Raw genomic sequence first — 13,306 nt, forward strand, 5'->3', positions numbered from 1 at the left:
CGGAGTCAAAACCTACTGAATGAGATATTTCTGATGTCAGGTAAGGTCACTGTCAGACTTTATAGTTTGTATTGAATATTTTTCTCACTTGGCAGCATCATTGCCCCTCAATTTCCTTCTCAAGCTCAAATTGATATGTTCCCTGGCTGTTAAATGGTATGATTTTGGCACCTAAATGACCAAGCTCCAGAACATTAATCTGTCAGAAACACTCAAGGGTCTGGCTCTGCCGTGGCCAGACGCTACTAGAGAAAGCGCTTTCTCAAGAGGGTTGTTGCTTCCTGTTGTTCTCTCAATCTCATCATCTTCGCAGTTCTGGTCCAACATCTTTATTTAACGTCGGGAGACAGTTTGCTGCTGCTGATTCAGTTTTCGTACTGCAAGAACATTTAAGGAGGAGGTGAGAAAACAGTTCTTTCCATCTTCCCTCTTGCTTCAGTAATGACTCAGTAGTGACTTTTCTGGTCTCATTATAGAGATGTGGGCTTAATGACAGGCTACATTAATGTGCACACAAAGTGTTGCAGGTTTTCTCCTGACAAGAATGTGTTCTGAGTTGGCTAACCGATATGAGTTACAGTTAGATAATATTTATTTACTCTCTGTAGCCATTTTCCCTGCTTTCTTTCATGTCAGAATTGACATTTTTTTCACTCGTGCTTCTCATATAAACTTTGTCAGGAGATACAATTGACTGGAAATGATACATCCCATCAGACTGATTAAAGCTTTGAGTAAGCTGAACTGTGTTACCGGTTGCTATATGCTGTAGGGGGACAACTGTATCCATGGTAACGCCTGAGACCTTCCTCATCAGAGGACGCAAAACCATAATGCTCAGCATTATGCAAAGCAAAAATTGTGATGTCCGCTACCTTATACAACAAATTCAGGACATGATGACTCATTGGATTTACAGATTAGCATCTTTAAAGATAGGTAATGGTTTTTATATTTTTCCAGTAAGGAGTCCAGTTGTTTGACATTTGAAGTAATACTAAATATCTTTGAAATGAACGAGTCCTTTTTAATGGAACACCGATTTCTACAAAATGACCCGAAAAGTGATGCAAAAATGCGCAATGAAAATGCTTTAAGATCTAAAATCCTACAGAATTCCCACTCATCTGAGTTTCTGGGAATTATTCTGATTCACTCAAGTTCTAAAGCGTCAAAGTACTAGTGTTTGCAGCTTGTTTGGAGAGTTTTCGAATAATCAGAATGGGGTAATTTAACCAAAAATACTTGTCATGACAGGACTATCAATAAGGCATCTTGAAGACACTGATTTCTAGTATGTGTAAAAAGAAAATGTAGCAAGTAACTGAAACTAGGGGCTCATATAAAACACGATGTGCACAGCAGTTTATGGTGTCATTCTTTAATTTACAATCATACCTTTTCCATGATTACATAAGTGTAGCGATTACTTCTTGTAAAGTCTGGCCTCTTGTAGTATACAGTTGTACATAAAATTGTTGATGTAGTGTTTTATTTCTATGTGCTATTGATTATTTCACACAAACAGGTCAGTGACATTTAAAGGCATAGACATAAAAATAAAAGCACAGTAACACAGGTCCAATAAAACGGAGGAGGGGAGATAATTTAATCTGTAAATAAGTGGAAAATGGAAAGACAGAATGAATCAGGGATCAATTACTGGGGACAGTTTTCATAAAAAAAAACTCAGGTGGAAAAGAAAAATTCTGTCACTGTGTATTAGCTGGTGTTGTGTTTCCTCTAGGATGAAATCCAAAACACTGAACTACAGAGCAAATGAATACTGGAAAAATCCATGATAAAAGGTGCTTGTCAGCTACAACAAGAATATGATTGTAATATACAGTACACTTTCTGATTATGTTATATGAACTATACATAGAGGCATATATTACTCTTGCAAACTATATAACTCTTATAATATTTGTATTTTGTGCAATGTTCAACAACAACTTACGACGATATGTTTTGGCGGAAGGGTAAAAGTTACTGGATGTCAGCTCGTCAGGGGGAAAGAGGCAAAGCAGACAACAGCTGTCAGTGCTACAATGTACAACGATGTTTGGCAAAGAGGAGACAGTTCAAATGCACCAATTAGAAAAATAATTTGTAGAACAAATTATGTAGAAAAGAAAAATTAAAAATAAATTAAATCCTTTTGAAAAAATAAGATACAGCAAATAATGTGTATACAACTTTGTTCCATTGATGTTTCAGTCATTCTGTTGGCTACTACTTGGCATGACCTTGATTCCGTTTAAGTGCTGGAATAAGTAGGCTATATAGTGAAATAACATGGACACCAAAACCTTATATACACCTAATAAATATATACAACTACAGTAGGTCGTAGGTATGAATAGACGAAAGTGCAAGAACTAGTGGGGTGAGATATAAGAAGTCTGTTTTGGTTATTAGAAGACCAGCCAGAAGGGTTCCGACTTGAAGTGGAGCTGGTTCACATGCTATGTTTTGTGCTTCGCGATGCTCGTCTTTGGGTACCAAAACAAAACAACTTGCATATAGGTCAAGTCTTCTTCTTTATGACTGAAAAGAATAATCTCAGAGTGATAAGGTGCAGAATGAGAAGAACAACTCCTTTTTAAAACAGCACATTCCTGTAGGTTGTGTTGCGAGATAGAAAACATAGTAAGGCAGTGACAACAAGGTGATTTTTTGGATTACACTGACATGCAACAGTGTTCAAGGATCAGCCTGAGCATCGTTACTGTAATCTCAAAGCATCAGGAAACAGGTCGGAAACATAAGTTTCTCGTGTCTCGCTTTGTTTGCTGGTTGTAGGTTTTGTGTTGCCCATCTGCATTGCCCAAAAAAAATTGCAGTGTGTCACCAACTTAAGACTGGCAGGCTGTCTACTGGTGAAGTTACACTTAGAGAAATAGAGCTGAAAGGCCTTGTGCCAGAGGTTTCTCAGTTTTTTTTTCTTTTTCTTTTGTTCTCTGGGGATTTGGTTGACAGCACTCAATAAAGTTAAGATAGAGAAATATCTAATTGCAGGATGATTTATTCCTGAGTAACAGTTTCCTTTTATTCTATATTTCATTAAATTTGATTGTTGAGTTGTTGAGGGAACAAATTTTGCAATATTTTTGGGAGCAAACTGCCTATTTTGTCTTTGTTTTAAATGTATAATTGCAAAATTTTATGGGTTTTGTGTCATTTTTCTTATGCATATTTGTTGTCACATCTTCGTCTTCAACTGTGGATATGAGAACCTCTAAAGTATGTACAGAAAAGTTGAACAGGAAGTTGATTTTTGGATATGGGGCTTCTGTAAAGTGTGCAGGCACGTTGCAGCTCTATGTCTACAAGCAGTATCGTTAGTTTTTCTAAGCAGGAGTCGGTGATGTCCTTTCTCAGTCTACTGCAGGTATCTGTAAACCTTGAAGCAGTGATTGCCAGAGTCTGCAACAGCCACATGTCCGTCTGAAGTGAGGGCAAGACCCTGGGGGCCGTACAGCGGGTCAGCCGAGGTGTTGATGTAGGATAAGAAGGAGCCCGTGCTGTCAAACACCTGGTACAGACAAACAGAGAGGAGTTGGAAGTTTAAAATGTTCTGTTCGATGCTAAGGCTGGATAGGATTGTGTTGAAATGTAATCAGTTACTAAGCACAAAATTGCAAGGCAGTTACTGTAACTAGTAATGTAATCCACTGGATGACAAAAAATCTAATCTAAACACTTTTTAATTACCTCAAATCAGCATTGAAAATAAATACTGCACTTAAGATGAAAAAAATAGATGCGGACACAAAGCTTTAAGTTCCACAAATATTCATTTTTCTTTCCAAACATTTTCAGTGCACATGCAATTCATTTCGCTTCTTCAGCATTGATAGCTGATCATATCAAATTAGACTTACAAAAACAGAACTGGCACAAACTACAGCTAACCCGAGTGCATTCTTTAACATGGTGATGCATTGGTCATCATGAAAAATACTCATAATTCTAAACGTGCCATATTTTAAAGACAAATTTTAAATGTAATCAGGTAAACCTAAGCTCCTATCCCTGTGCTGCAGGACAGAACGATTCAGAAAATCTTTCTTACCATCAACAATTAGACTATTTAATTCTAAAGTAAACAGATGAGACCCCAGACAATTCAATTTCCCTTCAGGGATTAATAAAGTTATTGTATTGTATCATAAACCTTAAAGACGAAACTTGATGCGCTCTAATTGCACATTTTTAAAATAGAACTGTAGGAGCCTAAATGTGTTTAAGTTAATGTGTAACGGTTAAAGTGTGGTAGCTTATGGGAATAGTGGGTGTGGTTAACCAGTCAGCTGTCAGGCATGGAGAGAGGAACCACACAGTTTTTAGACCTCTGTTTTCTTATTTTTTGATTGTCTTGAATATTTTCTGGATTTTGGAAAAGGAAGAATTGTTTTTGTACGCTGTATTTTTGTTGTTTGAGATTTTAAGTAAACCGTACGACTTTCACGAGTAGTGCAGCTGATTCTTTCTGGAATGAGATTTGGAGGTAGGAGGACGTTCAGAGCATCAAGCTGTCTGCTTCTTTAATTGGAACCTACAATAACCTCAACTGATTATATTTTTTTGTAATCTGACTACATGTCATCCAGCCCGACTATAGAGTGAGCATATAAATGACTTATATGGTTATTTATGCAGATTTGAAGTTGCTTTGATGTGAATCACAGTATTCTGCTGTTAAATTCAAGCTCTGTTAGTTTCCAGTCTCGATACTGTAATTCTGAACCTGCCTCACCTGTATTCTGCTGTTACCCCAGTCGGCTACGATGATGTTTCCATTGGCATCAACAGCCACACCAGTGGGAGCATTAAACTGGCCGTTGCCTTCACCATGAGAGCCGAATTTGAAGAGAAACTCCCCATCGGCACTGTAAACCTGGGGGAGGTAGTCGATGAGTTTAGTGAGTCTACATCTCCATGTGCACACGTTAGAATCTGAGACAGTTCATCTTACCTTCACAGAGTGATTGTGAAAATCGGTCACTATGATTTCGTTCTTGTTGTTCACTGCAACAAAGTGTGGACCTGGACAAGAGAGAGAAACGGGTTACTGTGGTATTTGCTGTAGCTGGAATAGAGACCGATTCCTGTAGTTTGCACGATTCCCTTCACTGTTAGTAGATAAACACAAATTTTAACTAGTTGTGCTTCAAGCTTCAATTATGAAACCCAGTTTAATCAGACATGTATCTGCTCTGATTTGACATGAGTAGTTTCTGGCATTCTTTTCATGCATTTTTTTTTGTTTTTCACAAGTATTAAAAGGCTCAAGGCTCTCAGATTCAGTCCCATTCTAATTATATTAGTGTCACAGTAATCAAAGGATATTTTGTTGCCACAAGTCGTTACACTGATGATTAACACAAAAAAGCATCCTTGGTAGCTGTTTTTGTGAGGTTCATTGGCAGAGTAACCTGTAATTTAGCTCTACAGATCCCAACGCTGATTATCTTATGGCAAACGGGCACCACTGGTTAGTTTCATAACACTGGAGTGCAAGAAATGAAAATCATTCTCATTAATCGTTTACATCAAAAAGCACAATGCACTTAACAAAATGTTCCTTATTGTAATAATTAACATTTCTATCTCGGATCACTATAGTACAGGCACAGTTTGATCCAACAATTTGCCAACAATCGGAGTTCTCAGGAGGTCAGACACATGATCAGGGAATTGGGTTAGACAGAGGGCACTGCACTGTGGGATTAAGGTTGCAGCAAGGCCACACTTAGTACTTACTGAACACTGAGCCAGATTTATTAAAGTTTGGGCCAAGTTTTTCTGAATTGGAAAACAGAAAGGAAGAACAGAAAGAAAGAATAAATAGGTTGTCAGAGATGAAGATAAGCAAAGAAGAAAATAAGAGCTGGGTGGTCAGCACTGACGCAGTTTGTGAGGGGAGCAGAGACACTGCAGCATTTGAAGCTACGCCAGACAAGTACACAGGCTTACATTTTTAAACAAGATGCAAAATGCACAGCCAGTTCCCATCTGCTAAGAACGCTCTATATGCTGTTTGTTGCCTCGAGGTGACATTTTAAAGGCGCCAAGATTAGTCACGGTGTTCACAATGACTGCTTTTTTCTTATATGAATCCTAAACAAAGGACAGGAGCAAGTTGCAAAACATGTTGCATAACCCTTTCACAGCTCAAAATAATACATATATAGTAACCTTATGATATTCTTTGTTGTCATATATTTTTGCCAAAATATCACGACAGATTTACTTCAAAAGCTGGATGATGCTGCTTCGTCATGGACAGATGGCGTAGCTGCAAAAGAGGGCGCTGTTTGTGTGCTTTAAGCGTTAGAAAGGCGTGACGAAAAAAGTCTCGGCCTCCTTCTCACCTGCAAACTGTCTGTCAGACGTCCCCCTGCCTCCAAACTTAGTCACAAGCTTCCCATTGGATTGAAAGATGAAGACGCAGCAGGCCTTGTTGTCCACAGTGATGATGTGTCCGTTCTTATCCACAGCAACACCTTTAGGACCCATGAGTCGACCTGCGCCAATTTTATTCTTCGGCGAAGGAAGACGAAGAGGATTTGAGCAGAGAACAAAGACGTGATCCACCTTAACCCATGTTCATAATTTTTCAGCTATTTTAGTATGTTTTCCCTCAAGAAAGCAAGAGGTTAATGCTAGCACTAGCACTAGGTCTGACTTCTTACCTTAAACTTGCCGTCAGAGGAGAAAATGCTGACCCATCGATTGTCATAGTCGGCCACCACAATGTCACCGTTCATGTCCACAGTGACGCCGGTTGGTCTTTGCAGCTGTCCAGGAGACCGGCCTCTGACCCCAAAGCGCATCTTGAACTGGCCGTCATTGGAGAACACCTGTAATCATTCAGACCAAAGAATCTGTTCGTTTACTGCTGTCACCGTGCTACAAGTACCTACACGCATTTTGCCGTCTGTTAGTCTCACCTGTATGCACTGGTTGTTGCTGTCAGCCACCACCACTCTGCCGTTACTAGAGGCTGAGATTCCTTGCAGATTCGTGAACTCCCCTTTCTCTCTACCCCGAGAACCTGACAGAAACACAATTACACGCTCAGTAAAATGTGTGATTTGATATTTTCACCTTAGTCTCAATGTGCATAGTGTATTTTCACACAGGATACATGTTTTTTTGGATTAATTTATTACCTTCTAGGCAATTGGAGGTTTTGACGTGCGTAAGTAGAGTTAAAAACAAGAACATGTAAAAACCTGAAAGGCCTGCTTGGGTGAGGTAATCCATCACACTGAGAGTGCTACCATCTCAATTATTTATGGAAGTTGTTTTACACTTAGTAGCTGTGATGTTCTGACATCAAAAACCTGAAAGACTGTCAACATAGTTAATGAAAGCCACCACCAAATTCTCATTATCCGTTTTGTAAAATCCATAAAACAATCAGCGACTTTCATTCTGTAGTCTACTGGCGTGAACTGAAAACAGCTGCCTGGAGGGGAGCATGCCGATCTAAAATAACTTGATTTATGTTAGAAATTAGTTTTTAATCCAGCTACGTATTTGTGATTTGCAATTAAAGAGATAAAACATCTTTGCAAAAGACATTTAGTCATTTCCTGATACGATATGAGGCCACATTTGTCTTACCCACTCTGTAGATGAGTTCATCCTCAATGGGATTCTCCTTTTTCTTGGTGGTGCTGTACATGCTGGAGGGCCGTCGCACTGCTTTCTGCCGTATGTGGCCTCCTGTCCCACTGGGGGACTTGACCCTCCGCTTCACGTCATCTGGGGATTGCGGAACATCTGATGGCTTGACGGCCCTCAGGCGGAAAGGACTGCCACGTATCGGCTGTCCGTACAGCAGCAGAGCAAAGGAGTACTCTCCCTCGTGGCGTAACGTGTAGCCCACCTCATATGTTCCATTCTTATTGTCCATTATCTCCGTCTCTGCAGCCCGGTTCCCGTCAACAGACGTTATCTCTGCTTTTAAAACAGCATTTCCTGTCCGAACCAACTCGCCATCCTGCAGATAGGGTTATCGAATCAATTTCAGAACAACAACAGGAACAAAAAATAAAACAATCTCAGGTCTTTTGAACAATAAGTGAACAGCACTTTCTACAGATGCATATAACAGACTTGTCTTGTTTAAAATAATTCCTGTTTTTGGTTACCAGGGCAGCCAGCAACCATAAAATAAGTGAGTTCTTGCATAACCACTAACATTAATATGAATTCTAATGAAAAGCTAAACAGAAATATCACACAAGTGACTAAAGCAAGCATACACATTAGTCTGCAGATCAAAACAAAAGCAAAATACAATCTGTGCCCATGGTTCACTCTACACTTGTAGCAAGTATCATGGTGAGGTTGAGTAACTTAAAGACAGTACTTTGTCCTTTGTTGTCACAGTAATAGTGTGGTGCTGCCCGGTCGCAGCATGGCGGAGGCCTTCTCCTGTGGCGACTGAGGTGTGAGCAACAGCTGCTGTGGTGATGAGAACACCTAGGTTCTGGATGGAGCGTCGGAGACCTTCAGTCTCCACCTGCAGCAGAATGCGCATTAGATATATGAGAATGCAGAAGTTTATTTCACATAGCATAATGTGACGATTGGACCGATAACTACAAAAGTAGGCCAAAATTTTTCTCGGGACAGTGTTAGTGTAGCACAACATAGAATCAGATGGGGACAGAATAATGGATGTCTGTAGGATACTCATCTTGCTATGTGTCTATGTGTAACAACTAACACGCTAATGCTATTTGTCTTGCTACTCAAGTCGCCAAAATAGTTGTCAAACAAAGCTTAAAGACTATTATCTTTTTCAAATGTCAGCAGCTGATCCCAATTAATGATCCCAAATCTGACATCTGAGATGCCTAATGATAACAAGCAAAAACTCTCACATCAACAGAAAGGTTAAAACAAAACAAACAAACAAAAAATAACTGCTCCACAGATAAATGGCCCCTGCACCAGCATCAGACCTGCGGACTGAAGCATTGCTTTTGACTGCGTAATGCAACGATGTGGGAATATCAGACTATCATAATGAAAACAGAAACCAGAGGAATAGACTGAATCACATTAGAAGTCATTTGATACCTGACAGTCCAGATGTGCGTTCTGATGCGGTTTCTCGGGGAAGTCGTGTCTGGCCAGCGCTGTCACCCGCTCACTCATCTGCTTCTGAACTAGCAGCACCTGTACTTACAGAAGACACATATTTTATTCTCAGAAGGGTTTTTTTTTTTTATTTGTGTCCTTTAGTGTAAAAATATTCAAATACTGAACAACAGACTTCCAGCTACGCTGCTACGTCAGATTTGGTGGTTGATTTTCCCATATGGTGTGCCAGTGTACCTCAGTGGCACTCCCATGGCTGAGAGCCTGCTCTGTAAAGTTACAGCTGCTCTGGATGTGTTCCTTCCCCTGGAGGAGAGAAGAAAGCTGGGCCTGCAGAACCTGTGCTCAGGGAAGTGGAATAAGAGGAAGAAAAGAAACATAAAAAAGCACGAGGTCAGAGTAAAATAGCAGAGATAGGAGAAAGCAGGTGGAATGCAAAAAAAAAGGAAATTGGGGGTGAAATGGAAATCTGTGAAACCTTTTGCTTAGTGCTGCAGATGTTCTCCAGGTCTGTGATGAGGGCCGTCTTGCGCTGATGCAGCGCCCGTTCCAGCTCTTCAAACGTACTGATGATCTCTGCTACTGCCTCATTCTTCCTTTCATTCAGCTGCCGAGAAATCTCACTCACCAGCTCAATAGCTACCGTTAGCTGAGGGAGCCTGTGAAAATAGGACATTTTCAAAAACTGCAATGACTGAAACTTAAAAAGCAATCAAAGTAAACCATAATCATATATTAGATCAAAACTAAAAATTTAAAATGAAAAATAACCTAATGAGTGAAATGTTTGACACACTGGGCACAGCCCAGCTTACATCCCCTGTGATCTGGGTCAAAAACTTAAGCTTCCGAACACCGAGTGTGAAAGAAATCTTCTGAAAGCTTAACCGAGGTGTCGAGTCCACACCTGCTGTGTATGGCATCCAGCTGCGTCTTCAGCGCAGCCTTGTGCTGTTCCACGACATCCCGTAGAGGAACGGTCACATGCTCCCGGTGCTCGCCCTCTGTGCAGTCCAGACACATGGCTGTCTCACATGACTCGCAGTAGAACTCCATCACCTGCAGAGGGAGACAAACTGAGTCAATCTCTCCTGCTGAGCATCGCAGGTGCGACAGGAATTTAACATTTAGTTCCTTTTATATTAATTGCTACTAGAAAGAAAACAGGCAGGGCGCTTTTCAGTGAGGTGACGAGTGTGCAGAGGCGTCACAGAGGGGTTCCTCACCTTCCCCTCGTGGTTTGGGCAGCAGAGAGGCTTCCCTGCAGCTGCAGCACTGACTGACTCCAACACACTGCAGGCCTCGGGTCGCGAACACTCTGGTTCTCGTTGAAGGACCTAGTTCAAAACATTACAGACTTCATCGTGTGCACTTTTTCAGTGAGCACATTTCAAAAGACATGATATGATCACCTCTTTTTAAACATTTTAGTAGTCTGGTCCTTCTCTCCAGGACACTTTTCTTCCTATTCATCATCTTAATGCTTTATCACCACCACTACATACCTGACAGAAACCTCCCCACATTAAATGTAAAATAATTCCTCAGAAGAATCACTCCAAGAGGTAAAGAGTGTCCTCCACAATGACCTCAGTCTGCAAAAATGTCCTCCCTCCCTCTCACAGAAAGTGGTTCCCACAAACACAAAACTGAAAGATCCCACATGTACAATCTGCCTAGTTTAATTGTTTCTAGCATTCTTTACGTTGCTCTTCACTTCACAACTTCACATTTTCATCTCTGTTTTTTTTCTTTTTGTTTTATGTAATGTACGTGGACAGCTTACAGCTAGTGCATTTGTTTTTTTATTCAAACAAAGGGACTGAGAGCCAAACCTCCATGAGATTAGTGATGAAGAAATTGTTCTGTAGAGCACAAACTCCTTTCTCTGGCAGGATGGACGTCTGTCGACACACTGGACACGAAAGTGTCAGCGACTCTGGGGGAATGTAGTTCTGGAGACAACTGGAGGGAGGGAGTCGACAAATAAATAAATCAGTTAGTAAAATCTATCAGAATAATAATTTTTTGCATTGTTCTATGTGTAAAACAGCCAAATTCAGTTCACCAATACAGCAGAGATAGAAGGAGAGGAATGCAAAAGGGGGAGAGAGCTGTCATCCTAACACCATAATTGAGAGACATTGCCTAAATAGTGCTGCTGTCACAACAAATAGGGGGAAATTGTGAATCTAAGTCAATACTCAGAGCCAAAAGCCTCAACATGGACACTTTTACTTCAAACCAGTGAATCTTTGGCAAAGCAATCTGCCTAACAGAGATGCTAAGAGGTCAAATACTTCATCCAGAATAGAAGTGAAGCATATTTATTTATGCTTCTGCATATTTGTGTGTGTGTGTGCACAAAAGAAGCTTTTGTATCCTGGCCAAGCTTCATGCTGGCAGCAGTCGCACGTCTATCCCACCGGTCCCTAAAGGCTGTGGATGTGCAGGCTTGGTTGCCCTTAGGAGCCGATCAATAACGTGAGACACATTCAAGCCAAAACCAAAACTCAGTCAGCACAATTCAGCTGCATTATGCAGATTATCCTGCACTCCTGGTCTACAGTCCGGCTGCCATCCAGCAGGTGATGTACAGTTGTTGTTTCTTTAGCTTCTGTAATCACCGATTCGGTGGTAAATACTGCCAGAGAACCTGATTTAGTGTTGAGGGTAGGCCTCTGTTGTTGTACACAAGTATGTCTGGCAGCTGCTTGGGCTCCAAACACTATTATATTTAATTCATGAAACCGCACAGGCTTGTATAAACTAAGCCTTCTACTTCAGAGGACAACCGAGAGCTTGAACAACAACTTGATCTACCTAATGCTCTGTCAAAACCACTCTCTGAAAGCACACACTGAACCTGGATAAATGACTTTTGCTTTGACAAACAGACTGGGGACAGATGGGAATTTCAGGCTAAGTTGAAAAGATAGTGTCCCAACAACTTTCTTTTGTGAATTATCTGTCCAGAGTGACGTCTTCAAATTGGTGTTTTTTGTGCATCATGCAGTCTACAAGTAGCCACATGCCCCTATTTGGTAAGATGCCATTTCTTGGTGTCATTAACAGAAGAGTAACTGCAGTTCAGAGCACACAATTAGGATATTAGGAAGCAGTTGTATCTCTAAGTTTGCACGCTGACAGACAGATAATCACAGATAATCGCAGGATGAGGAAATAGGGAGCAAAATTAAAACAGAAACAACACCCAGCAGAACAGACCCAGCAGGGGGTCAAACTACATAAATCCATCGCAGCATTAAAACATCTGTCTGGCAACATCACATATAGTTCCAGACAAAAATCTGTTCACCTCAGCAGGACTCCAGATCACATGCCATCCAGTTAAACCAGGGATTAAGCTTTCCCTCCGGTGGGCAAATGCCCACTCACTGCATGGAAAAAGGATTTATCTCACACTGTGTGGCTATTCAAAACTATTCTGTAAATATTTGCTTGATCATAGGTTTAGAAGTAAACACAGTCCTGGTTTTCTTCTCTACATAACAATGTGCCCCTTCTTCATTCTGTATCTTCCCACCCTGACCCACAACAAGCTCTCCAAAAGCCTCCTCTGCTTGGCTCCACACAAAAACGCTCCAGTAATATCGCCTGGGGGGGTGTCGTCTTTCCCAAGTAACTGCAGATTGAGCCACTGTAATTGTGTCTCCCAACAATGAGCTTTTTTTTTTCCAGACGGCAGTCTTCAACAGCCCCTGATGCTGAGGAATGCACTTATCCCAGTGGAGTCAATGAGGAGGAGTGCTCTGAGCTGCTTAATTGTGTGTAGGGATTTGCAATAGATGAGGTTTCATTATTCGGGGACCTGTAAATATGACAAGAATTTGACAGAAACATGGCGAGAGATGGAAAATACTAGCAGGGGAACAACTGTAGCTGTATGGCCAGGAAAAGCCACATGTAGTATAAAGCAGAGATTGTGTCAGATGAGGAAAGTGCAGGCAGTTAGTGTTATCACTGAAGCAAAAGGCACAAATGTTAGTTACCTTTCACAGAAGGTGTGCAGGCAGGGCAGGACCTTAGGGTTGTGGTAATGATCCAGACAGATGCTGCAGACCAGAAACTGCTTGTCTATCTGACGCACCACAGGGCTGGTGCTCCCAGCCTCACGCTTGGCCATAGCAGAGGACATTTAAAGCCACGGACAATGACA

At 41.0% G+C, this 13,306-nt stretch overlaps 1 protein-coding gene across 2 annotated transcripts; it reads right to left on the minus strand.

Annotated features, from left to right (window-relative positions):
- Positions 1–1,580: 1,580 nt before the first annotated feature.
- trim3b (tripartite motif containing 3b) lies at positions 1,581–13,285 on the minus strand. 2 transcript variants are annotated; one of them, XM_023266524.3, is made up of 16 exons: positions 13,140–13,285; positions 10,962–11,091; positions 10,353–10,463; positions 10,034–10,185; positions 9,605–9,785; positions 9,364–9,465; positions 9,106–9,204; positions 8,390–8,542; positions 7,639–8,017; positions 6,960–7,063; positions 6,702–6,869; positions 6,381–6,549; positions 5,770–5,811; positions 4,982–5,052; positions 4,763–4,903; positions 1,581–3,538 (listed from the first exon to the last, which is right to left on the minus strand). In XM_023266524.3, exons 1-16 carry the CDS (start codon positions 13,283–13,285, stop codon positions 3,386–3,388), a joined length of 2,301 nt encoding a protein of 766 aa, XP_023122292.1. In that variant the 3' UTR covers positions 1,581–3,385. The 2 variants fall into 2 exon arrangements, with proteins under 2 accessions (XP_023122292.1, XP_023122300.1); XM_023266532.3 differs by lacking the exon at positions 5,770–5,811.
- Positions 13,286–13,306: the final 21 nt, after the last annotated feature.

This window comes from Amphiprion ocellaris, chromosome 14 (genome assembly GCF_022539595.1).
Source record: "Amphiprion ocellaris isolate individual 3 ecotype Okinawa chromosome 14, ASM2253959v1, whole genome shotgun sequence".
In the NCBI taxonomy this organism is placed as follows: domain Eukaryota; kingdom Metazoa; phylum Chordata; class Actinopteri; family Pomacentridae; genus Amphiprion; species Amphiprion ocellaris.

What these genes read in the sequence shown, in the direction of transcription:
- trim3b (XM_023266524.3), bottom strand. Translation starts at nt 13,285, where the DNA reads ATGTCCTCTGCTATGGCCAAGCGTGAGGCTGGGAGCACCAGCCCTGTG. An exon ending in CTGCACACCTTCTGTGAAAG is followed by an intron (nt 11,092 to 13,139) that starts GTAACTAACATT and finishes CCCTCCCTCCAG; the next exon opens with TTGTCTCCAGAACTACATTC. An exon ending in GTCTGACAGACAGTTTGCAG is followed by an intron (nt 5,812 to 6,380) that starts GTGAGAAGGAGG and finishes TTTCCAATTCAG; the next exon opens with AAAAACTTGGCCCAAACTTT.